The sequence below is a fragment of the Neodiprion fabricii genome, chromosome 7 (assembly GCF_021155785.1).
Source record: "Neodiprion fabricii isolate iyNeoFabr1 chromosome 7, iyNeoFabr1.1, whole genome shotgun sequence".
NCBI lineage: Eukaryota > Metazoa > Arthropoda > Insecta > Hymenoptera > Diprionidae > Neodiprion > Neodiprion fabricii.
The window spans coordinates 4,986,811-5,013,270 of NC_060245.1; the positions used below are offsets into that span (position 1 = coordinate 4,986,811).

At 35.5% G+C, this 26,460-nt stretch overlaps 5 protein-coding genes across 15 annotated transcripts; 3 read left to right on the plus strand and 2 right to left on the minus strand.

Annotated features, from left to right (window-relative positions):
* Positions 1–1,185: 1,185 nt before the first annotated feature.
* On the minus strand, positions 1,186–7,262 carry LOC124186047 (golgin subfamily A member 7). Of its 4 annotated transcripts, XM_046577389.1 has the most exons (4): positions 7,219–7,262; positions 6,521–6,736; positions 4,331–4,495; positions 1,186–3,547 (listed from the first exon to the last, which is right to left on the minus strand). In XM_046577389.1, the coding sequence occupies exons 2-4, from the start codon at positions 6,527–6,529 to the stop codon at positions 3,257–3,259; spliced, it is 465 nt and encodes a 154-aa protein (XP_046433345.1). In that variant the 5' UTR covers positions 6,530–6,736; positions 7,219–7,262; the 3' UTR covers positions 1,186–3,256. The 4 variants fall into 4 exon arrangements, with proteins under 4 accessions (XP_046433345.1, XP_046433346.1, XP_046433344.1 ...); XM_046577390.1 differs by lacking the exons at positions 6,521–6,736; positions 7,219–7,262 and adding an exon at positions 5,656–5,846; XM_046577388.1 differs by lacking the exons at positions 6,521–6,736; positions 7,219–7,262 and adding an exon at positions 5,229–5,508.
* A 46-nt stretch (positions 7,263–7,308) lies between these two features.
* Positions 7,309–8,114, plus strand: LOC124186049 (anaphase-promoting complex subunit 13). 5 transcript variants are annotated; one of them, XM_046577396.1, is made up of 2 exons: positions 7,309–7,407; positions 7,748–8,114. In XM_046577396.1, the coding sequence occupies exon 2, from the start codon at positions 7,792–7,794 to the stop codon at positions 8,026–8,028; it is 237 nt and encodes a 78-aa protein (XP_046433352.1). In that variant the 5' UTR covers positions 7,309–7,407; positions 7,748–7,791; the 3' UTR covers positions 8,029–8,114. The 5 variants fall into 5 exon arrangements, with proteins under 5 accessions (XP_046433352.1, XP_046433348.1, XP_046433349.1 ...); XM_046577392.1 differs by having other exon boundaries at positions 7,373–7,456; XM_046577393.1 differs by lacking the exon at positions 7,309–7,407 and adding an exon at positions 7,417–7,542.
* A 25-nt stretch (positions 8,115–8,139) lies between these two features.
* LOC124186046 (AN1-type zinc finger protein 1-like) lies at positions 8,140–9,073 on the plus strand. The gene is made up of 2 exons (XM_046577387.1): positions 8,140–8,565; positions 8,661–9,073. The coding sequence occupies exons 1-2, from the start codon at positions 8,140–8,142 to the stop codon at positions 9,039–9,041; spliced, it is 807 nt and encodes a 268-aa protein (XP_046433343.1). The 3' UTR covers positions 9,042–9,073.
* A 231-nt stretch (positions 9,074–9,304) lies between these two features.
* On the minus strand, positions 9,305–11,638 carry LOC124186045 (fibroblast growth factor receptor-like 1). Of its 4 annotated transcripts, none has more exons than XM_046577386.1 (5): positions 11,133–11,638; positions 10,890–11,013; positions 10,465–10,670; positions 10,152–10,365; positions 9,305–10,075 (listed from the first exon to the last, which is right to left on the minus strand). In XM_046577386.1, exons 2-5 carry the CDS (start codon positions 10,897–10,899, stop codon positions 9,546–9,548), a joined length of 960 nt encoding a protein of 319 aa, XP_046433342.1. In that variant the 5' UTR covers positions 10,900–11,013; positions 11,133–11,638; the 3' UTR covers positions 9,305–9,545. The 4 variants fall into 4 exon arrangements, with proteins under 4 accessions (XP_046433342.1, XP_046433339.1, XP_046433341.1 ...); XM_046577383.1 differs by having other exon boundaries at positions 10,815–11,013; positions 11,133–11,637; XM_046577385.1 differs by having other exon boundaries at positions 10,815–11,055; positions 11,133–11,637.
* Positions 11,639–13,087: 1,449 nt separating this feature from the next.
* Positions 13,088–21,781, plus strand: LOC124186903 (importin-7). The gene is made up of 19 exons (XM_046579017.1): positions 13,088–13,566; positions 14,040–14,121; positions 15,559–15,712; positions 15,812–15,970; positions 16,139–16,295; positions 16,419–16,609; positions 16,688–16,861; positions 16,995–17,140; positions 17,219–17,382; positions 17,483–17,602; positions 17,760–18,086; positions 18,162–18,348; positions 18,497–18,720; positions 18,972–19,064; positions 19,239–19,465; positions 19,568–19,773; positions 19,892–20,167; positions 20,585–20,728; positions 20,804–21,781. The coding sequence occupies exons 1-19, from the start codon at positions 13,483–13,485 to the stop codon at positions 20,869–20,871; spliced, it is 3,183 nt and encodes a 1,060-aa protein (XP_046434973.1). The 5' UTR covers positions 13,088–13,482; the 3' UTR covers positions 20,872–21,781.
* The last annotated feature ends 4,679 nt before the right edge of the window (positions 21,782–26,460 follow it).

The following is a 26,460-nucleotide window of genomic DNA, read 5'->3' on the forward strand; positions in this document are numbered from 1 at the left end:
GTGAATCTAAGTCAAATTTTGACAATCTTTTTGTATAATTTGAGTGTTTTAGATTATATGGTATATATACATATACATATATATATATATATACATATAAATATAGTTAAAAAAAAATTCGGTGTATCTAGGCTAAACTATAGCTATAATGATTGTTGTAGGAAAACAATGGAAGCCGTATAAAAACCCTCGTCAAATCCATAAAACGAAATCCTTAAACTCTATTGGATTCGATCAAAAAGCATGAGGTTTAAGAATCGTCGTTGATAAAAATGTATTTTTTGAATTGTCATTCCCCGTTAAACGTATGGATTATATTGTTACCCAATAATTGTAACTAAACTAAACATATACAGCGATTATTGTTGATAATTTCGATTATTAAGTTGTCGAACGAAGAAAAAAAAAAAAAAAAAAAAAACAAACAAACAAACTGTTTCTAGTATTTTGATATAGTTGTGAAAGTAAGAAGAATAACAATAAAAGTAATAAAAATTTTAATGTACAATAAACTTCGGTGTCAACTTCGCCCTCCCATTGTGATACCAGATTATTATTACCGATAAAAGTTTCTCCATGAACTGAATTTGAGCCTTTTTGTGTCTCAATTATTCAATTGTTCCTGTACAATTTTTCAATGATCCTCTCGATTGATGACTCGATTAGAAAATCGAGTAACTTGTTCGTAAATCAATTCGTTCCTTTGATCTCTGATTCGATTCAACCGTTTTAAAACTGTCACATCAATATTTTTATATCGATTTGGCAGTTTCTATAAAATCATGCACGAATCAATCTGTCTCGTAGTAAAAATTGTAAATACATTACAGCTCTTGAATAAAATTCTAAAATCCTGGCTCACTTCAACACAGCTTAAGTTTTACGCTAAAAGCTCAGTTTAAAACATCCGAATCATCGTGTCTATTGTTTTATTAATAAAACATTTAGAAATTACACTGGAACCACAGTATTAGTACGTTGTAATTAATATTCCGTTACTTGGTCCTATTCATAAATTAGTTATAAATTTTCTTTCACATTTTCAATTATTGTTACAATGACGGCAGATGTACTATATTTACAAATTATGCAAATCCTTATAACACATATATTCATTTATTTATATTTGTTTCATTCTATTTTATTGATTTATTTATTTATTTATTTTTTTTTTTTTCGTTTCTCAATTATAATTTCACATAATACTAAATCCAGGGTGTTTTTTCAATACACCCCAATTTCTAGAGCCGATCCATGGGTTCTTCACGTACGATAATTTGTTTATTTAACTTTCGACGCTGTCATTCGATGCAAAAGTTTTCAGCATATTTTGAAAAACCTCAATAACGACTGACATTCTGTTGGTAATAAAGGTGGCATATCTACCACAAAATATAAGAGAGAGAGAGAGAGAGAGTCACAAAAAAAAAAAATTAAAAAAAAAATAAGTAATTGGAAGTAAACAATATTCGCTAAAATTTCTGTCAACTTTTAAACGCGTTTGGTAAAAAATTATTCAGCTAAATTTATACTATATGCTGTATGATGTACAGTTTCAAGTGCTAGCTTTCGTGATTAACTGAGGATAATTTTCCAACGCCGTTAAACTTACAATTAAATGCATTTTCTCGATAAGCTATTCAAACAATAAATAAAGATTAATTGAAATTAATATAATATTCCCATGTACTATTACAAATATTTTGTTCAAATATTCTGTTATTGCAGAAATTATACTAGTTATATACTTACGAATGCCGTATTACTTTATACCTATATATAATATATTACACGGGAACTTGTCGTATCCTTACATGCGAATGGATACGCTCTCGATTCCATCAAATAATCGAGACAATTTATGTACAAACACACCTATAATAATAATATTTAATAGTCTTTGTACAATAGAGAAAATACAATTGACGTCTAAAGAAAAAGAATAGCACTGACATTGCCGTCGGATACGGACTCGCCCGGGAAATCGAATCACTCTCGAGATGGATAATCGTAAAGTCTACATTTGGCATTCATCCCGATCGTTTGTCGTATAAGATATTGCAATATTTTAAAGTCCGATACTAACGCGTTAAAAATCGAGTAAGAGATGAGAATAACGAGGAGTAATACTTTTTTATTATAATTACTCTCAATTACGTCGTAACAAATTTCAAGGCCAGTGATAGGCATGGAAAAATTGTTTAATTTACTAATGAATTTTCCTAGATAATTTTTCCTGCAATCAATTCCCTCTTCGTTGAACCAAAGAGTCTCGTTGAGTAAGCAAAAAAAAAAAAATTAACAGTACAAAGTTGCTTTCTCCATGCCCGTCAACGACGTAAGATGGGCGATCCTATTCTCGCAGCATTTATACCAAAATCGAAGAATTTATTTCTATAACAATACTGAAAAAAAGTGATTTTTCAAGCGATCCATCTTAACCCTAGAACATGTATATCTTTTTTTCTACCTTATAGCTCATGAGTGGGATCGTACGCGTCTCGTGTTCATAAAATCGTTTTAAAAACAGTAAGGAGACTTGTAAGGACACGAATAAAACTTTTCTCTTGCTAATCAGAGAATGAGTGGTAAAGAGAGAATTTGATTTCATGGAAGTTTAGTCGTAATATAACGTAAGTATTGACGCGATAACGTCAATTTTTAGCTTAGGAGCGCAGTGGGAAAGTCAGCTGGGGTCGTTCACGACCACATACATGTGCGCTAGGGCTAAGTATGATTACAACGTTCCGATGCCAGTTTTATTGGATTCGATATGTAATTAATTTGTCTATTCGTCAACATACGCCAGTCGGAAATGCTAATTGTTGCACGCGTCAGTGATGTATCGCTTAAACTTCATCTGTAGTGTATCAAGGAAGGAGGAGAGTCTACGGGATCAATTACGCGTTTCATCTGCAACGTCAAACTAACGTTCCATACAGCTTTCGATTACTGCAAATCGTTCAACAAATTTTAGAAATATCTACTCGACGCTGTAATAAGTCTGTGGTATCTCAGATATACGGTAAATAAAGGAAAAGATTGCGATTGATTAGTTCTAAAAATTAGATTCTTATATATAAACAGAAATTCGTGTATTCTTCGATAAATGCATGAAATAAATGCTGCCATAATTATCTACGATCGAATGACATCCTACAGAGACATTGAGATGTCGAGCGTGATTCTATCAAAGTATAAAATTGCGAAAGTTGGCGTGTCACATGAAGAACTCGGTGGATCGACTAGCATGCAGTCACGACGCAGGTCTGTCCAGAACAGAAATCTCTATTAACCTGAGACCGCGTGTCGTTGGATCAGTCAATAACAAGCCTCGGGGCCTGTAAACTCTGTCGTTTTGTTCGCTAACAAATTTTGCTACTTTTCGCAAGCACTTTTCGTAGTGCGTCTCTGTACATATGTAGATTAGGTAGCCCGTTAGACAGGCGAGACAACCTTCGCAGTACGTCGAACAGCTTGCACGTTCCGCTTCCGCAAAATAGTTATTCAACTGATTGATCGTGTACTCAAACAATTGACTATCCAGCTGAAAATCAGTAACCCAGTGTTATCAAAATTGACTCACAGTGTTCAAGGATTTATTCAAGATTTTTTGTGGAGAGCAGGATGGATTTGTCGGAATATTTTTCCCAAGGAAAACTTCTTCTACGAGTATATCAAACAAATATTACCCTCAATTCGAGGTCATTTAGTTCGACAACTATCCGATGTGGGAAGAAAACCAACTCAAACAATTTTCTCAGGGAACGAATTTAAAAGCTATAAACTCGTAGCGAAAAAGTTTAGTACGAATATCCGTGACACAAGTAAAACACTAAAATATTTCCAACGATTCTTTCAAGCATCACAAATTTGAGGACATTACTACTAGCGTCAACATTTTTACAACCACTGAGTAGGATATTCAGGACTATTATAACAACTGTTCATACTGGAGAAAGATCGGAATAAACAAGGAAGGATAACAGGTTGGCTTAATCGACATAAAAAACCTTGCACATTGATAAAGTAGGGCTTATTTCGGCCTTTTCGCGGGGACTAAAAAACTTTGGATAATTTCCTATACCAATAATTTCAATATTTTGAAATACCAAGAGCAAACTTAACATTGCTTCAGAATAATAATTTTTATAACAGCATGTAAATAGTCAAAACAATTGTATACGTGAAAAATTTCGTTTTGAAAATCCTGTAAAGGTCTCTTTTTACGACAGTTTAAATTTTTACCACCATATGGTTCAAGACAAAATAAACAAAATATTGACAAGTAAAACAAGGTTGGCGGAATGCCGTATTTCAAAGTACTTACTCTACCCCCAAGCTCGGAGGGAAACCTTGTTTGAAATTTAACCATAGTGCCTTCGCTGTAATCGCGCTGGATGAAGACTTTCAAACAATTTTGCGGTAGCCCTCCGCCGGCTTGTCCTCTACCACTCGACATATCTTCCAACGGTGTTAGCGCCGCGTGGTTACCCTAAAAAACAATATTAGAGTCTTATTATAAAGTTCGATCATTTCTTCAACATAAATTATACATTTATGAAATCTCTCGAAGAAACATTAACAAGTATATAACGCAACTACAGGAGGTTTCCAAAGCTTTATATATTTGGGATTGTGTTTGGAGATATTCGATTATTTCGTTACCGCTCTTAATGCAGTTGTAACAATTTCGTATTTCGCATACGATGACATCAAAGACGTGTCTTTATCAACAGCATACCCATTTATTTTACAGTGCAATGATTATTTTCATCAAGAGAAATACAGTATTCATCGTCAACGTTCATACTTTATCAATAATCCGAATATAATGTAATATGGATAAAAGTAATTTTGATGAATTTCGATATTTGCATTCACATCAATACTTCAAAATTCACGAAATATGTGTAATGTTGACATTTGGATGTAATTAGAACGATTTGAAGTCTTCGACATACCTTAACAGAAACAATTGCTATATCACCGACTAAACAGCCCAGCCTTAAAAATACCTATTCAATATTCCGAGACGTTTAAATACTAAATAATAGAAATTCCATTGAAACATGTTGCTGGGAATATTCTGTATGCTAGCAATCGTGTTAAATATCACTGCAATATTGTAGTAATGCAAATAGTTGCCGATCGCAACAAAGAAACTGTGAAAAGAAATATTAAACACAGAATGTATATGACGACAAAAGAGGGGAAAGAAAGTTCACCTGATTTTTTGAATGTTGGTATTTTCGAAAGGAATCCAGATGGCTCAAAGGCAAGTTCGTGGCGTTCGCCATAAATCTGAGTACATACTTATAATAACCAAGATATTCAATAACCAGCCAATCATTTCAGCAACTTCATCTATATTCGATTTTTTTCAATAACGTGTGCATGTAAAATCATTGATATATATTGTAAAATCACTAGCGCGGTGAGGAAAAAATTATCCGACGAATGAAAAAAAACACGCAACTCAATCCGTAAACCGAGATACATCGGGTACGGTCTTTTTTTTTTGGGGGGGGCAAAAATAAGAGTCTGCTGAAAAGAAAGCGAGTCACTGCTGATTGCGAGTCAAGTTTTGGCAGCGTGATACGATTTGGCCAAAATCTCGCCGCATATTTTGATGGCATTTAAAAGTTTTCTAACCTTGTTCTGCAAAACGTCGGCTGAACTGCCAGAGAGGAAACATCCGCGAATTCGACATAATTTTGGAGAAGTGTATTGTTTCAGGCCATATATCAATGTTGACGTTGTTTTGGGTTCGTTTAAAGGTTATTTCGGCAGTCGCGATTCATTTTTTACCCACTGCGCATGACCAACGATGTTTAGGTATGTGCTGATGGGCCGCCATTTTGTGAAACATGTTGTTTCAAGAGCGCGGAAAATTCGAAAATTTATTCACATTTCAACAGCATATTCTTCGTGCACGATTAAATACTAAATACTATAGATTGTTTTCGAATGTCACCGCATGTTTGTGTTGATATGTTCAAAGTTTAATTCAAAGATCACAATTCTGTTTACAGACGATACATCGTTTAGTTTAGGTCCGAAATGTCAACAAAATTCACGCCCCTCTGAACGTTGATGCGAGAAATATAGTAGCGACAGTTCAATCAGAGGCAACGAACTTAAACAGATTAATATAATTCAATATAATGATTAACAGTGCCAAGGTGAATTTCTGAGTCTTACGTCGTGGAAAAACAAAACAGGAGAGTGACAAGTTGGAAATGACTGCCCTTGAAATACAGGTTACGTCAGGGCGCATGACACAATGTATTTCTTAGTTATCCGGCATATTTCGCATTACTACAATCGCTCGAGATGAGGGAAGTTCAGCTGATTGCAGACTCTGAATACATTCTCAAAAGTGAGAAAAAAGCAAGGGTGAAATCCGAGCAAGACGCAAAGTTGACGCAGGGCTAGTTGATAAACACGGTGGAAAGTATACAGATATTGTTTTGAGCAATAGGTTTTGACAGAGGAGTGGTACCCACTCGAGACTTACCAATGGCATTTTAAGCTTCGTCGTGATTTAGGCAAATGAATACGGCCAGCCAATAAACCGAAATCCTTCAGGCGAACATGGGTTCAATTCTTCCTCGACCAATTATCACTTTTCGGTTATATTTTATCAGAGATAACAGCAGGATAACGGCTCACACGCACGTCCCTGATCGTCATGCATTTCTATGCACGATGCGCGCGCACGATGGGAACCAAACTTACAAAAAAAAAAGTAATGACACGCTAGTGGTTTAATAATTCCAAGAACAGCTTTGCAACAAATCCGCCAGGGTTCGCGAAACTAGCATACTCGGCAGTGAAGCGGCAAGATTGAATTTCCACCGTGGCAATAAACGCCCTGCGTTGATCAACGTAACAACGGCGTGACTGAAGATTTAATCCCGAAATTAATTAATACAACAGCAAAATGATGAATTGTTTGTACTGGTCTCTTATTGATCGCTGACTCCTAGGCTTCTAGCGCAGGGCAGCTGGGCCGATCAACAGTCCAAAAAACCGACACTAGCACTCCAATAGCTGAAGTTAAACCAACGAGTCACGTGGTGATAGCTTATCAGGCACTGATTTATTTTAGTCACGTGGTACAGCGTGAGGAAGTTTGAATGTATTCACCTCGTGAACAAAATTACCATGTTTTTCTTCTACTGATTATATATTTACTTAAAGAAATGCACTAACCAATGTCGAAAAGTTCATGTATTTTCTCTATTTTCATACAAAAACAACGAAATCTCGTTTCTGTAGAAACGTTCGCGTGCTGTCAGTTCTGTCACTTTAACTCCATGACATACACAATGAGCCACGTGATTCGTTAGTTTCATTTGGAACACTGTAGTTCCATAAATTTCCGTCGATTACGAGTTTCAGGTTAGGTTAATATCTTAGATTATGAGTTAGTCTACAGTAACCGTGCAATGTAATTACTCATTACTTTTTTCAGAAGCGTTGTATCACTTCACGACTAGATTTCTTTTGTTGTTGAAATTCATAGAATCAGGAACAGTACGTGATTTGAAAATTGATACTGACATTTCATAATTTTATCTTCCACAATTTGCTGAATCACGCTAATAGATTTTGTGAACTGAAATTCAGTATCACAATATTGATATAACTGTATGGAAATGATATTCGACAACTACTTGGAAAATTTCAACCAAGATAAATTTCATTTTACAAGGAAAATCAGAGTTTTCATGTTTTCCAGACTATTGTCAGTCTCGTTAATTGATCGTACTGTCAATTCGCGGTATGGACAGTCAAGTCTGTGCCGATGGTAAACTGCTGGAAGTGATCGACGATAATTGGCGCAAGGAACGTCTTCCGATTGACGAAATATCAGTTCCACTCGCCGAGCTTCCTGACCCAGAAAGTGACAATGGAGATTCGCACATGACTCTAAAAGAATTGGAACAAAAGTGGAATAACTTGGCACTTAGCACACTTAGCGAGAATCACTTGCACTCTCCTACGCCGCCACATAACTAAATTAGCTATAAATCTAATGTAAAAAATATGTACCAAGTTTGAATTTTATACTGTGTTTTGAAATAATATCAGCCTGCTTATTTTGATATCGTTGATAATATTCGGCCAACAATGGAGTTCCCTAGCTTAGGAGTTCGTTGTTCGGTATCTGCTTGTAAGCAACTGGATTTCTTGGCCTTTTCATGTTCGCATTGCAAATTAATTTTCTGCAAGGAGCACTTTCACGTATCAGCTCACTCTTGTTTAAAATTTCAAGATAATATCGTTGAATCTCCTGAGTCAGTTTCCGATTATTACTGCTCTGATTCTTCTTGTAACAACCATTCACCCGTGGAAATACCTTGCGTCACATGTTGCTTACATTTTTGCATTGCGCACCGTCATCACGGCTGCTTAGACATTAGCGAAGAACAGAAATCGAAGGAATTGGAAAAGTGGAATAAACCACGGCAGGAATTTGACGAAGCAAAAGCAACAGTCGATAAGCAAATCAGCAATTCTTTGAGAAAAGCTAAAAATTCTACGGTCGCTGTTAAGGTACATTCGTCATCGAATCTGTGATATCTTATCTGTTTGTGTCGATTCTATTTTGACTTTTGTCACTTTCATATTTGTCTTTTGCACATTTTCAGGTGCAACTGATGCGACTGAAGGGTCGAGCAGTTGGTTTCAACGGTATACCGACCGATGAAAGACGATACTTCTTGGTCTATCCACCAATTACAGGTTCGTTGAAACATACCGGAGGTCCAAAAGCAGTTTTTACTTGCTTACGTTGGTCGCTTGGTAGGACTATCGACGCATTTGCCGATGCGTTAAGCGTACCAAATACCAACAACTTGTCCAAGAGTCAAAAGTTGAAACTGTTTCACCAAAACACAGGTTACGCTTTGTCCGAACGAATGGATATACTCATATCAGATCTGTTGAGCAGTGCAAGTTTGATCGATGGTGAAAGTTTGATATTAGAATATTCCGATGGCTTGAAAGTGGACGAAAGTATGTATAGATAACTTGTGTTAATAAACGTCAATTTTATTTATAATATTGGTTTCCCGTGTTCTTCTCTTTAAATATTTCTCTATCAATTCACCTTTTTATTACAACCTATTAACAAGTACATTTACCACGGTTTTGCATCGCTTGATTATTTTTAATCACCAATGCCATTGTTGAAAGAAAAAGCAAACAGTACTTAATGAGTAATGAAAAAAGATAACTCGGCTACATTCTTAAAAAAATAGTAAATAAACTATCTAATATTTTTCTATGTACATTCTCACCTGGTATATTCACTGTTAAGTGAAATTCTCACCATGCATTAAAGTATCGTATACATATGCTGCAACAAAATCATGGGAATTTGTCATCACTTGCAAAGTTATCGTCAGAGTCTAGTTTTTTTTTTTAACTTCACAAATTGGTCATTGAAAATCGCTTCTCTAATGAAGAGAGCTTGGAACATGTTAGCTTTCAATCTTCTAAATTGAGAATATCCTAAGCCTGATCACAGAAAGTCAATTTACAAACGGTACATTTTGTTTGTTCCGGGGTTTGTGATATAGATAGCAAAGCCATGCAGACGCAGGTACTAACGCTAAACAGGCAGGTATTAAAAAAAGACTGGAAAATTTGAATCCCACCCACTGCTCAACTTTTCCTGTGTTGTTAAGGGAACTCGAGCTGAAAGGCAAATAGACTTTCAACTGAGCCTCTTGCATTGTCCAACCTTTGTAATTGATTGCAATACATGCGTAATACCCGGAATCGTCTAAACTGAGCTGGTCAAAACTGAGCTTGGATAAGTATATTTGATTACCAAGATGTATCTGATTGCTGGGTAACATTTTCCACCCGGCGTCTCTGTAGATTATCACATCTTCTCCTCTTTTGCTTGGTGCAGTGTTAAGTTTTCTGAACCATACGATGTTCGGTTGTACACTAGACGTTACTCTGCATTGAAGAGATATTTTCTGATCTCTGCCGTAATAAGCGACGCTCACGTTCCACGGTCCTTCTATGATATTTGGCGCGTGAACCGTTCCATCTTTGAAATAAATTTTGAAAAATGGGATGTTAGCAAAGTCCAAACCTCAAACTATCGCAGTGGGAATTTCTCTTACCTATTATTTCCAACTGAAACATCCTCAGTACCTTAAAAGTACCGTCGTTTCGAATAGTGCTACATTTGTACAAGCCGCTATCCTCTTCCGCCGTTGTCTTTAAAATTAATTCATCAAGCTGGCTTTGACTCTGCACGACTTGCCACTCTGTGTCGATGGTTAAACTGCTTCTCAGAATCTTGCACGATTGCTGATTATAGCCTGGACCACATGGCTGTACAAACGACCACGGTACATACAGTCTATTTGTGGTAATGAATAAACAAACCGCCTGAACAGACAATTCAGGAATCACAGATTATTATTAATTTACCAAAAAGTGCCACTGATATTGACGATGTCCAGAATGATGGGACATCGGATGACATCTCAGATTGAGAGTTTTTCCAGCCCAAACTCGGACGATTCCACCTTTTGCATTATTATTGTTGATGTTTATAATTTTCCCAGTCTCAGTGCCCAACACCTCCAGTTCTTTGTGACCCTCTGCGTCGGACCAGTACGTCAGTAATGGCCAGACTGAAATTGCCAAACTGCATATTTATCGTTGGCTATAAAAATAGCTAAACTTTGTATTTCTTGAAATGACGTATAATGTTGAGGATTAAGCTTAATTATCAGCTATTGGTATGCCTCATTAGTAAAAGCTCTTCGTAAACTCACTGGGGAAAACAGGTTCTTGATGAATTACAGCTAATGAATAAACAGTTAGATTCAGAACTATTAATATAATAGTACCGATGTGCATTGTTCTCTTCAGACCTTCTTTTAATCACGCAGGTAACAACGATGGTTTACTTAGACTCGTGAATTCAGTGACATAGCTTTGCACATTTTGATTGTCATTTTACGTCTAGAAAATCTGAAATATATTATTCTTAAATTTTGTACTCGATGCTCTCTCCTGTAAATTTTATGAAACTGCTTTATATAGATATTGTGTCAATCATATGATAGATCTTGTGATGTTCTGCACTTCACCTTATCTGCGTAAAATGATGAAGTGGTTATAATTCCAAGTATTATTATATAACAGTAATTGATACATAAGTATCTCAGCTAACGGATCTAGTTCATAAATCAATCACATCGGCAGCGCACCATATTTCGCCGTTCCATATCATTCCAATTTTACACCTTCTATCGGCAGTAACAAAAGTTGACACAATGAAAGTTGTACAATCTTTGAGAAAAATTTAAAACTCGGTAATGGATGATTTATAATTAATATATCTGGCAAACATTGTTTGTGTTTACATCTGTAGAGATCAATGTTATTGCAATATATAGTTGCTGTTAATCTCACATTATATTCTTGATCAATCTCAAATTTACAGAAAGACGTTAATTTAAGGAACGTCAAAATTTTACGGCAATTGTATTTATGATAATTTTTACGCTTAAACTGATTCACTGTGCCTTAACAGTAATTGAGGATTTGGAGCACTATGAAATCCTTCCACACATAACGCGCTACTGATATGGACAGATGGGAAGATGTGTAGACAAACACAGCCTGGTTGATAGATAATCATACACATGCTTGTATGTATGAGATAGGTAGATAGATATTGGCTAGTTACTGATATGAACAAAAATACATCTCCGATAGATAAGGTACGCGTACCAATAACAATGTTGTGTGCGTGTAGACACACACATATACGCATGCCTTATATTCATATTTGAAATCCATTTCCTCTGAAATCTGGTCAATTGAATCGGTGCGTTTATCTATAGGTATGCTTCATTTGTTGTACTACTTGCGTATTAGAAGATATAACTAAATATTCTCAACTCTTTCCAAATTTTTTGTACAAGTTTGAAACTTTGACAAATGCAATTTTTATTCAGATATGATCACTCATGAATACGTTTATGAGACTAGATCATTTATACATTTTAATATATACCATTTCTGACTCATATAATCATATATATTGTAGCTTCATATAATTTTTCACCGTTCTATTTTCCATGACTAGGAAAATGTCAGTATTATCAAATAAAATACGCACAGCAGTCTCCGCGTCGAAAAATTAACATTGGGTGATAAATTAAAAATCAGACAGTAGGAGTTTTGCATTACGGATATTTTTTCTGCTAAAGGGAATCGCATAGCTGCAGGTATAGAAATAAGGGTAACATTCAATAATGCATATTATATACAGATAGAACACACGTGACGTTTATTGTAATTTGCAAAATAATGCAATAATTGTTTTCTCATAGAGAAGTAGACAGTTCTAGAATCAAATACTATTGTAATGCAATCATTTTTTGAAAAATTTGTGTCCTTCCGCAGCATTTCATACATTAGGCATATTGAATCATATGCCGCTGTAAATCATTTGCTTCCTGCAGATTTTGAATTTTGAAGTATGTACAGTCATGACGTTTTAATATCGAACGTCTGTATATCATATCATCAGATCTTTTATAGGAAGGAACGTGCACCTTGACTTATAAAGATAATTTTAAGATTTTCATACAAGAAACATCAAATCGTTTTTCAACTATCAGTGATATTGAACGAAAATTTTTTTCCGCTGCCTAACTCAACAATAACATAATAACGGGAATCCAACCAACGATAACCGCCATCTAGCGGAAAAATTAAATTTTGAAATATTCTCAGAGAAAGATATACAACATTCAGGTAGATGAATATTGTTTTTGCAATAATTTATTGACGTAAAATAGTCGGAAGCATCAAAGTAATCTTTACGAGGAGTATTATGAAACAGTTTTATCTCTCGATCAAGCTTTCGAGGCTATAAAAATTCGGTACTCCGACAATGACGTCACAATGACACCAAAACGTGCGGATGGAACGATATCCACGCTTATAAATAAACGAATTAAGGCAAGGTGAAGGGCGGCAAGAAACCGTTGGACAAAAGCCAAGTCGATCAACCAATAACGAGTCTGGTGTTGTTATGACCGTTTGTCCAGTATCCGAGTTAAAGCGCCAGTCAAAGATTAGCCCATATTCGAAATCCGAATATTGTACCGCGGAGTATTCGTCACAAAACAAGAGATTAAGTTCCACCTCGAAGGCGGAGAGGCTGTCGACTGCCTAGAATCTTCTGGAATAATACGGCAGATTCGAATTTCGAATATCGACGAGGTTTCGTTTCTTTCTCGAAACGAGTAGAGGGTTCACAGAGAGCGCCACAGTTCGCGGCCATATTGTTGATGTATCACGTGACCAGGGGAGCAGTGAGGTGAATGCGCCGGGTCACATTCGCCAGGCATTTAACAGGAAAATTCACGTGTGTTATTGAAGATAAATTTTGTAGTAACCGCAGCTTGAAATCCGTTCGGCATAATGGATCCGAGAAAATTGACAGAATTGCTGCGCGCCACCATAGACCCGGCCCAGCAGAAACAGGCCGAAGAACAGCTCGCCCAGGTATGAAATATGCTCGTGGTACAAAATCCCGGTAGACTAGACAGCCGCGCGGACATGTGGCTTTGCTCCTTGAGTGCCTGCCTCGCGGCTTTTATCCGAGCTCCTATCGCCACCGCAACCACCTTCTGCCCTTTCCCTTCCAAACCTAGGAAACTATCATACGCCGGATCTTCGAAAATTGGCTCAAATTCACTTTTTTATCCCTTAATGCCATGTCACGTCTGGCACCGAATTGGCATGCGCGAAATCTAACGATAATAATACCCTCTCTGTTACTTACGAGCACATGTTTCGCTTTGTCTGCAAACTTCTCGATGCCCGATCCATTTCTGCTTTGCAGAGGAAGTAAATGATTTTTTCCCGATTGAAAAAACGCGAGAAAATTAGAACGATGATCGTTTTCATTCCACGCATTGGTAATTCCATACTTTTTACACAGTCCGTATTTTTCAACGCAACTATTCTAATTTCAGATCCATAAAATCATTGGGTTCGCTCCGAGCCTTCTTCAAGTCGTCATGTCTACCGAAGTCGACATGCCAGTCAGACAGGCTGGTAAGCGTAATGACAAATCCCCAGTTTCAATAATAAGTTTTTCTGAATCGCAATATTCACTTTTTTGAAAAAATGTACTGCTTGCCCAATATGGCAACAAAATTGAGAAAGTGATAACGTTCAGGGATTCTTTTGGGTATGGCAAAGTTGAAAAGAAAGTTAAAAAATCATGCTCAAACATAGGGAAAATGTACTTTTTTCGGTCAGTCATTTTCGAGTTTTTATACGTAATCATTCTCCAATGACTTATCACGTACCACGAAAGAATAACAAAATACAATTCAATAGTAGAATACTTGGGAACTGAAGGGATTTAATTTCTGAATCTGTCTGCGCAAAGCTGGATGATATTTTTTCAACTATGTCGAAGAAATTCCAATAAGAATATAGTTTTGGCCAAGAACAGATCATGAATTTAATTTTAGCTAATTCTTTTGTAACTCCGTTTCGTCACTGGCATTGATTCAAATATTTACAAGCTCTGAAGTTGAACATTGATTTCTGTAAACTGTTATTCAGTTTCTTACTGTAATGTAAAACAGTCATATTTGAGAATTGAGCGCCATACTTGAAGCTGTAAAGTTCAAATCGTAAACCTTGAACCATATTCATTGATTCACCATTAGTTGAACTACACATGATCATGACATATTTAGAAAACAAAAAATAAAATTCTACTTAAGTGTGCCTAATTCAGCAAGAACATGTTTACATTGATTACAAAAGCATTTCTTGTTTACTTCAAAATTTTACTGGTCGTTGCTGAAATTGAGTTTAGAGACATGCCGCAAGTGTCTGGAGAAAATACGTCCCAACTTACTAACATCGGATTCATACTTTGCTACATAATTTTAGTTTGACTGGAATAACAGTTCTGAAAATACCACAAAAACCGTTTATCTCTTCAATTTACAACATAGCTGGATATATTGAAAACATGTCAAACCTTGTAATGTACATGTAGAATTATTTACATACTTATTTATGATGCAAATATCTTGTTATTTGGCATATCTGCTTGACGTATCCGTGGAAATGGATTTCATTACAAACAACATCACATCCGTACGTGAAATGTGAGCGCTTTTAGGTGATTAAATATAGACAAGGTGGAAAAATAGTCCAATTGTGCACACATTTTGTGCCTTCCTTTTTCTATTTTACATTATTTCGTTCAAATTTCTTTACAGAGCAAATTGTAAGAGGCCAACGACCAAACCGTGTTCCTAAACCACCATATATCCATGTTACTGTGTATTTATTTTATTAATCTCAAGGAACTTTTAATCCGACTATATAATACTTTTAGTCACTGTTTATGTTGGTTCTTGAAAGCTTCAGTGAATTTTGAATCTTAAATTTTATAAGCTCCGTAAACCCGAACTACACTCGAACTTTAAGAACTTTTAAGTTTTGAAAAACCATTTGGTTTTATAGGTGTTATATATTTGAAAAATTTAATTACAACAAATTGGGCTGAACGTGAGGTTGAAGTTGGAGCTCCCGTGCCATTCAGTATACACGAACAAGATCGTGCAATGATTCGAGATGCCGTAGTAGACGCTGTGGTGCACGCGCCAGAGCTGATAAGGCTAGTTGAATCATTTATCGCATTGCACCTTTTAACTAAGCCCTTTTCTCTCTCATCGTCATCAATTCATCACACAAAGTATCATCTCTTTTAATACAGAATTCAATTAGCTGTCTGCATAAGCAATATAGTGAAACATGACTTTCCCGGACGATGGACACAAATCGTTGACAAGATTACGATATATCTTCAAAATCCAGATGCCTCGTGTTGGCCCGGAGTACTTCTTGCACTTTACCAGCTCGTAAAGAATTTCGAGTGAGTTACTCCAATTTATTGTACGGTTGACTTTATTCGTGTATTTTCGTTCTTTATCTGACCATTAACATGACTCAGAATTTATCTTTGTAACGAATACTTTGATACATTATGTTACATATTACTCAAACAACGCACGCCGATTAAACGAGTTCTTATTCTTTACAGATATAAAAAGGCAGAAGAAAGGGGTCCCCTTAACGAAGCAATGAACCTTTTATTTCCTATGGTTTACCAACTGATATTACGACTATTACCCGATCCCTCGGAACAATCGGTTCTTTTGCAGAAACAAATACTCAAAATATATTTTGCACTCACACAGGTGATTACATATTTCAGTTATGCTATTTGCTAATCGATGCGATATTATTACCACTTTTTGCAAGAGAATCAGGGTGTTTTTCTTTAATCCTGAATTCACCGGATATATTACCTGTCCTTACAGTATTCACTTCCACTGGATCTTATTTCGAAAGAAGTATTCTCACAATGGATGGACGTTGTCCGTCAGGTCGCCGATAGACCCGTTCCCCTAGAAGACAAGCATCTAGAATTATTTGATGACGAACGTGCAGAGTTGCCGTGGTGGAAATGTAAAAAATGGGCACTGCACATACTTCACAGGATGTTCGAAAGGTGCGTTGTAATTTAAGTAACCAGATAAACCTTGTGAAACATACCGTTAATGGCGTGTTCTTTTTCTCTGTTCGACAGATATGGCAGCCCAGGAAATGTAACCGTAGAATATAAAGAATTTTCCGAATGGTATTTGCAGACCTTCAGTGCAGGTATTTTGGAAGTTCTGCTGAAAATCTTGGATCAGTATCGAAGAAAGATTTGGGTTTGTCCCAGAGTCTTGCAGCAGTCGATAAACTACATAAATCAGGGGTCAGTTGACACTCTTTGATACCAAACACTTTACGCTCCCTTTTTGCTATAAAACCATTATTCACCTCAACATTTGTGGTTTTTTTTTTTTGTTTATTGTTACAATTGGTCGACATATTCACCGATCATGCAGAGTGAGCCATGCATATTCGTGGAAATTCTTGAAGCCGCACATGTTTGAGATTATTCGTGACGTGCTGTTTCCAATTTTGTCACATTCTCCGGCAGACGAAGAACTCTGGAAGACTGATCCTCACGAATACATTCGAGTTAAATTCGGTGAGTAAATCTGTTGTTTTCAGATTAAAAAAAAAAAAATTGCTCGTCGGTTCTCATTTGATCCTTTTTTATTCGCAGACATTTTTGAGGATTTTGTTTCACCTGTAACTGCTGCGCAAACGTTGTTACACTCCGCGTGTAAAAAGCGGAAAAATATGTTACCGAAAACCATGCAATTTATTATGGAAGTTTTAACCAGTCCCATCGCTGAGCCTAGACAAAAAGATGGAGCCCTTCATATGGTACGGAAAATAAAGAGCTGCGATAAATAGCTTAGTAATAAAACTTCATATTCAGATTGTCAGATTACATGGAAAATTATTTATGAACGTTAAATTTCAGGCTGGAACTTTGGCGGAAGTGTTGTTGAAGAAGAAAATATTCAAAGAAGAAATGGACAAATTATTGATGCAGTATGTGTTCCCAGAATTTGCGAGTCCGCACGGTCACATGAGAGCAAGGGTATGATTATTTTATCAAATATGAATTAGACTGTGTATTTCATACTTTGTTCACATGGATTTCGATGGATTAAAAATCGAACCTCGCCAAGCTTTACAGACAACTGGCTGAATATTTTTCATTGTTTCAACGCTGATAGTGAAATTTTTGTTTGCAGGCCTGTTGGTTCCTTCATCACTTCTCTGAGATCAAGTTCAAACAGGAAGCAATTCTGGTAGAAGCTATTAGATTGACGACAAATGCGCTTCTGCATGATCGTGACTTGCCGGTCAAAGTTGAGGCTGCAATCGCTCTGCAGATGCTGCTTTCTGCACAGGATAAAGCGCAGAAGTACATCGAACCGTTGATAAAGCAAATTACGTTAGAACTTCTAACAATTATTAGGGAAACTGAAAACGACGACCTGACCAGTGTGATGCAAAAGATAGTTTACACATATACGGAACAACTAATGCCTATCGCCGTTGAAATCTGTCAGCATTTGGTGAGTGAATCAAATTTCGTCTGCTTGAAAATCGGTTCAGCTGTGTTAATGTTGCTTGGATTGATTTTCTTCTAGGCTACGACTTTCAGTCAAGTACTGGAGACTGATGAGGGCAGTGATGAAAAGGCTATAACAGCAATGGGTCTTCTAAATACGATTGAAACACTGCTCACCGTTATGGAGGACCAACCGACTATAATGGTTCAGTTACAACCGACTGTACTACAAGTAGTGGCTCATATTTTCGGACAGAGTGTTATGGGTGGGTAATCTAAAAGACGATATTTAGTGAATTTGAAAGAGAGTTCTTTTATAAACTCCCTCTGCGTCATATAAACAACACTTGTTATCTGACGGTAATTTGGATGTAAATGTTTGAATCACTTATGAATTTCGATTGTCGTTCACAGAGTTTTACGAAGAAGCCTTGTCATTGGTTTATGACTTGACCGGAAAAACTATTTCGGAGGATATGTGGAAAGTCCTCGAACTCATCTATCAGCTGTTCCAAAAGGACGGTTTTGATTACTTCACAGACATGATGCCGACACTTCATAATTACATCACCGTAGACACACCAGCCTTTCTTTCAAATGAAAACCACATATTAGCCATGTTCAACATGTGTAAAGCTGTATGTATTTAATATCGTAAAAGGTGAACGGACGACAACTACGTGATTCCTATTGTTGTAAAATTTTCCACAGCCACTTTGTTGGCTTTGCAAAAAGTCTTAACGAAGTTGAATCCTGTGAATAACACTGCTAAGTTTCACAGCAATCGGCATAACAAAGTTTGTGTCTGTCCCGCTTGGACTTGTAACATGACCAACGATGTCAAGTAGCATGTAAATTATACAGAAGTTGTGATATTACTTTTTTATAGATTTTAACTGGCGACGCTGGCGAGGATCCTGAATGCCATGCTGCTAAGCTGTTGGAAGTTATTATTTTGCAATGCAAAGGTCACATCGATCAGGTGCGTTTTCCCATTTACACTTTTAAAAAAAATCTTGTCATCAGTCGACGTCTCATCGATAAAAAATTGATTCTCCCATTCTATAATTTCTCTAAGACATCTGTCTGTAGAAGTATGCAGTTTTCATGTTTTCATTAGCTTACGCAGCATCATTTGACACACCTTATTTCACAGTGTATACCATCATTGATACAATTGGTTTTGGAACGTTTGACGAGAGAAGTGAAGACATCAGAGCTGCGCACAATGTGCCTTCAGGTAGTTATTGCCGCGCTTTATTACAATCCGGCTCTGTGCATCGAAGTTATGGACAGACTTCAAAGCACTATTGGACAATCTACACAACCAATAGCATCACATTTCATTAAGCAATGGATACACGATACGGATTGTTTTCTGGGGTATGTAGAATCGTCCACACACCGTCTGACTGTATTTCTTTGGCCTCTCACTTGCAAAATCGGGAGAGGAATATTCAGTTTTTATTAATCTCTGTATTTCAGTCTGCACGATCGAAAACTTTGCGTTTTGGGAATGTGCACTTTGATTAGTATGGGGCCCGCAAGACCGGCTGCAGTCAACGAATGCGCTCAACAAATTATTCCTTCGCTAATTCTTTTGTTCGACGGACTCAAACGAGCCTATGCGGCAAAGGCTGCTGAATGTGACGACGACGATAATGACGAGGAAGAAAGTGATTTAGAAGAAGGTAAAAAACCCCGATCATCTACGAGTGTTACGATAATGAGAAGGAAAATCTCACTGCGCGGTTCAAGGTTTACAAAAAAATCAACAAACCAAGTGACTGTAAAATTTATGTTTTCCAGAAGTATTGTCATCGGACGAAGATGAAATTGACGACAGTGGTCAACAGTATCTTGAGAATTTGCAAGAGAAAGTAAGTAAGGCGTCGGGCCAGCATGGATTCAATATGACCAGCACGATACGAGATGGTCACGGAGATCATAGATCCGACGATGACGATGATGACGATTCTGAGTATGAAGCAAATGAGGAAACTGCTCTGGAGAGCTATACGACTCCATTAGACTCCGACGAGACCAATCAAGATGAATATGTTTTCTTCAAGGAAATCATGCAAAGTCAGTATAATTACTTGTTACAGGGAGAATCTTATTACTCTTAGACGTGAGCATTCGTAAACAAAATTCCTAGACAATACCACAATTTTTCGGTCGCATATTGAAACGATTATGGGTTGATCACCTAAAATATATCCGTAAAATGAAATTCACCTTCCTTGTTGTGAAAAAAAAAAAAAAATCAAACTGTATCACGCAAATAACCTTACGTTGAGAGAGTTGATTGCTGGACTTGGAGGTAAGTATTGTTTTAAAAAAAGCGATAAAAAGCCTTTTGTGTTCGTTTGTAGGTGAACATTTTTATGCCGCGCATATATTTATGACAGATTCTAATCGCACTCTATTCTGAATACGAATCGCTTTTGGAAAAAATGAAAAACAAAAGTAAAGGAATATTCGAATACCATTTGCTTGCAGACATCGAAGCTTCAGACCAACCTTGGTACAAAGCTCTTACGAGTCACTTGACATCTGAACAACAGAAAGCATTGCAAGAAATAATTCTTCTTGCCGATCAACGTAAAGCAGCCCTGGAAAGTAAAAGAATTGAACAAAGTGGTGGTAAGTTTATTGCACAGAATTTTTTTAATTTGCTAACTTGGCGAATGGTATAAAAACGTTCTTTGCTCGTTGCAGGATACGCCTTCCACCAGCAGACTGTACCAACTTCGTTTAATTTTGGTGGAACCCCTTTAAGCCGATAAGATATTCTAACGATTTTATTCTAGAACGATAAGTAAATTTCAAAACAGAAAAAAAAAATAAATAAATGAATAAATAATGTATAAAATAATGAAATTGGACACTTACAGTACGAGACTGTAACTTGACCACTTCGAAGACATTATGCATTTCCTATTTACTATTTTTATGTATAAACTAAATGTACTTTGTAACAAGGCAATCATGTCCAATGCTCGTACTAAATGTATTTGGAAAAATATCTTTCGTTTTGTGCGCTGTTCTTGCTACGTCGTGTTGCCAATAACATACGCCTATAAATATTAAAATTTTCGCCACTGTTATCCATTTGTGACGCAAACAATTATCTGTATCAATTGCGACACTAGAAATTAACTGCTGACAAACTTACGAACAGATGAATTTATTTTATTTATTACAAGGGCTAATTTTTTCCTGCTTAAAGAGTTGTACAAAGGCTATGATGATATAATAGGATTTGCTTTCCATATCAACTGGGCTATCTTTTCACAACTTAAAGACTAGGCTATACTTTGAGTGAAAAAATAAAAATGTCGAATGGTTTTTGTTTTTCTCTATTAGTCACAACATTCGAAATACCCAGGAGAAATATAAACTTTTTTTTTTTTTTCTTAAAGAAATATTTAAAGAAAACCTAATATCATATCCGATCTTTGGTAAAAATCAAATCAATAGTGCCAATGAATAAAGAATAGCGGTTCAGTTGATGGAAAAAAAGTACGAAATACCGACACACAATGATGATAATTATAATACCACATTTAGTGAACTGAATATGAAATGGCTGAGATATAATTACGTATTTATGACTAAAAAAAAAAAAAAGTTGAAGAGATAGGAATATAAGGAAAGTCCGTGCATCCCCAAATTGCGCTGTATAGAGGCAATATTGCAACCTGTACCTCTTTAATAATAATATTAATAATAATAATAATAATAATAATAACAATAACAATAATATAGTATCTCGGTGCCAGCTGGAAATGAGTTTAATGTCCCATTAGAAAACAAATTTACTTTATACAAATGTTTGTTGAAGAAAAAAAGAAGAAAAAAAATTGTTAAATTGTTGATATAAATATGTCAAAGGCTAATTTTTACTATACACACCAAAAAAAAAAAATATTTTTACCGATATAATCAATTTTTTTTATTTTTTTTTTTTTTCATTTTCTGTCTTATATTTTCTCTGAATTCTCTATTTAAATGTATTTATAGATAATCAATTTTCAATAATTGAGACGGCATGCGATCCTATCTATATACATATATGTATGTATAACCATTTAAAGTTATCTTCATACTATTTTTCTTAACGTCTTAACGCCCAGCCGTTATTATACAACTTTTTGTCCACCACGGCACAAAATTACGTATATAATTTTGAAATAACCAGAATAATAATATCTACTTCAATTCAATTACTATGTTACACAGTTTACCCTCAAAGGTATAGGGAGGAAGAGGAAGAGGACGATGAGAAGAAGGGGAGGGTCAGGGGCAAGGGGGGGGTGGATGAACGGGGGTTAAAATTATTATAATAATATATCAGAGCCCAAAACGATAATGGCGTACAAAAAAAAAGGGGTGTTCTGTGCTGTGGTTAGCGAAGTGGATCGATGCATTGTGCGAGCGCTCCTAATAATGACGAATACCTGAAAGATGCAGGTCAATTAATTGCCGTTACAGATTTTTGTATATATATACTTAATATCGTGTTTGTGAAGAAGTAAGATAATTTTTTTATTTTTTTTCTTTATTCAATTTGTATCGTTTGGTTATTTTTTTTTTTTTTTTACTTTTTGTTTTTTTAATCTCTTTCTTTTCGCCAGTCGTTTAGTCAAGTATACAGAATTAGACTCATCACATTTATTTCCAAAATTGACCAACTACGACCGTTAAGATTAATATTATATTTAACATAGCGCTTTGACGTAATGTTACTGTTGTAATTACAAATCTGAAATTGTTTTTTAAAGTCTCGATTCACCGCTGCCGAATATGTTGTGTCAATCGATGTTGTTAGTTATTGAAAATTACGGACATGCTGAATAAACAATTATATTTTCATTATTCGCCAAACTTTAAGAATACGATATTACCGATAGTTTTGAGGAACGATTCGCTACTTTACGCTTCGAAATACATTGTTAAATAAAGTTTGCTGAAATATTAGTCCCAATTACAACCTGACTGAAATTTCACAACATAATATTGTTTGTTTGTTTTTTTTTTTAAATTTTTCTTCAACCTTTCTAGTAACGTATTTTCTTTCATGTACACGATTTTTTCAGGTTTGAGTTGGTCAAATTTGGAATAACGATTTGGGAATCTGTTTGTTTATGGACAGATTTTTCGGGTAGTGAGTTTTCAAAAAAGTGCCTTTAAATGACGAAGAAGATGGGACCTAAATTAAAGAATACAGTAAAGCATTGCTGTAGGTCGGACTGAGGCCAGGACACTTCTCTAGTTTATAAGTTTCATAGGTACTATACTAAAATATAATAATAATAATGAAAATGAAATTGTTCCTTTTTTTTCCTTCTATTATCTAGAAATCTTTATTTATAATAATGGACCCTTTGCCGTTTTGTAGTTTTTATATAATATTTAAATTATATAACGATGATGATAATGATAATAATAATAATAATAATAATAATAACAACAGTAATCATAGAGACAGTAAGCCAAACAATCTAAGTGAAACATATGCTCTATATATATATAAAATTATAACTTCTTGACGTTTGTGCATAAGATATGGTCGGAGGTAAAATAGAAGCTATGTTGGTGCTTTAATATTTGGTATAAGTTCTTGAAAACTTCGCTATTAAAATTTAAATGCAGCTGGTAAAGTTATACTTGTCATTTATTTATCCAAATCCTTTGAAATGGTATTTTTTTATTGAAATTTTTGAACTCACGAAAGATCTCCGCATTGTATATTTGCCAATTGTAATCGCGCACGGGGGATAAAATGAGGATATGTTAAACGAGTTTCAAACATCGATTTTCTTGTATATAGTATCACGGTAATAGCGTGAATTTAATCGTGTAAAATTTCCAAAGTAAATACATATATATGCCAAATATAAAAAGCATAATAAATTGAGCGAAATAAATAAATAAATGAATAAAAAATAAGACCTCGCTGTCGTAGATAAAAATATTTGAATTTATATTAGAAACAAAGTGAAAAGGAAAAACATAATTGTATGTAATATCTCAGATTATAGGGTATAATCTTTCATTCGGAGCTCTGCACACAGTCAAATGTAATATTTTTATTTCCTCGAGTCGAAATTGAATAAATTTAGGAAATAAGAACGGAAGCCCAATCTGTGCGTAAAGGTGGAAAATAAAAGAACGTAACTGGCAGTCTTCAAAATGGGTCACACGCAATAAAGTTCATTAAGCATAGTAAACCCCTCTTAATTTTTTCGTCATCCTTTGTATTCCGCTTGTTTGAAATTCCAGCTACGTTACTTCTATATCATATGTTTCAGACTATTTTTTACTTGCCTTTAACCACAAACCACACGAGACCACAACGTACATTCACTTTTTTGAAAGTGGCTCCGCACTTGGCAGAATTTTCTTTTCACACCGTGTCCTAATAGTTAAATCTTCATGAAATTTCTAGACAAGCGCAAGTCGGTATTACGATTAGAAAAAATTGCCTTACTTCTTGATTAAATCGAACAATGTAAGTGATTTGAAGAATCCATTTTACAGAAATTTGTCAGCATTAATAAAGACAGATTAGTTTTTAAAGGTATTAATTTTATATCTCAACTCAAAAATTCTCTTCCACCATTTAACGACGTATGAAACAAACAATTTCTGTGTGTACGAACGGAGAATCATAGAACTGTGTAAGACGAATTGCGCTATGTCAAGTTTGAAAAAGGTATTGAAACAAATCAGATAATTACTTCCAAACATAATTTAATCGGATTTATTATTAATACAATAGTTACATTGTTAACGTTGTGTGTTATAATACGTTTCGTATCAAGGCGCACTTATGGTACGTCAATAGTCCTCTCTAAACTTTATTAAATAGAAAAAAAAAAAAAAAATACAAACAATCCATTCACCGAAAATGCCTGTCCATATAATCAAACAAGCGCTTTCGCTGACACGCAAAGGATTACGTACACTGTATTTAAAAAAAAAAGAGGCAATGTTATTACTTGGTTCAAATTCTGCCTTTGGCAAAGATATTTTCACTCTTACATGTGATTTGCGGATTGTTCTAGATTATTGAAAATAAACGGCAGCTTTTGCGCACATGCCCAACTTACCGCATAAAATTAAGCTGTGCTATAAATTCATCGTTATAAGATTTTAAAGGTGTGAATAGTGTTACAAGGAGTACATAGATGTGGAAAAACGTAAATTCCACCCTAATTAATCCTCGTTCAGCGACATATTATGTTCAAATATGCAGCGATTAGATACTTAAGTCTACCAATGCTTTACCCATCACAGTTAGTCAGTTCTGCAGATATTTAGAAAAAGAAGAGCGTTACGCGATTGTATCACTCATGCAATTACCTCCTTAGAAACTCCATCAATGACCTAATATTGAGTGGCTAGTAAAAAAGTTCAGCATTTTTTCTGACGAATTAATATTGTAGAATCATGTGTTGTAATTGTGTCAATTTATCGGATTCAGTACAGAGAAGAACGTAAAATGGTCGTCGTCTTATTATACATTGTTCGTGGATAGGATTTTATTACTTTTTACAAGACATAATAATTAATCAATCCTATCACCAACAACACGTTGTGTTATCATGAAACAAGTTCCACCCAACTTTTCAACGTCAACGTACAAAGTGCGTTTATATGCACAAGCGCAAAATAAATCATGCCCTACCAATTTTGTCATTTGAGAGCAAAGGGTTCCGAAATAAACAAACAGGTCCACCTTTGGAACATCTCACTTTGAAAATTGATAAAAAAGTACATTCCCCTTTTTTTCTAGTAAATATTTTACTCAACTTTTTCACTCCTTGCTCTTTGAAAACTCCAAGTCTTTGTTACATCGCTACCATCGACCAGTTGTCTTGCATCCCATATAAACTCGGGGGTTCTATTATCTAGCAATCATAGAAGACTTTTTATTGAGATTTGTATGGGTCGCAAACTACATACTGACGCAATAAAGATATGTCCGGTCTGAGCTGATTACTTCTATCGTCCCTCCTTTGGAAGTATTCAGGTAAATTTTTATGGTTCATAAAATTGCGCTACTTTAGCTCGATGTACAAATCACACTTTCGAAAGATAGTTAAAATAACGTGCGATGTTTTTAATCATTTTATTTCATCGACAATGTAGAAGATGGACAGGTCCACCTTTCGAACATCCACTTTGAAAATTAATGAAATCGTACATTCGCCCTTTTTTCTATGTAAATATTCTACTCAACTTTTACAGTCCCTGTTCTTTGAAAACTCAAAGTCTTCGTTACATCGCGACCATCGACCGGTTGTTTCGCACCACTTATAAACTTATATTCCAGCTACTAAAATAGCCAGCACTGCTTTCAAGGTGTC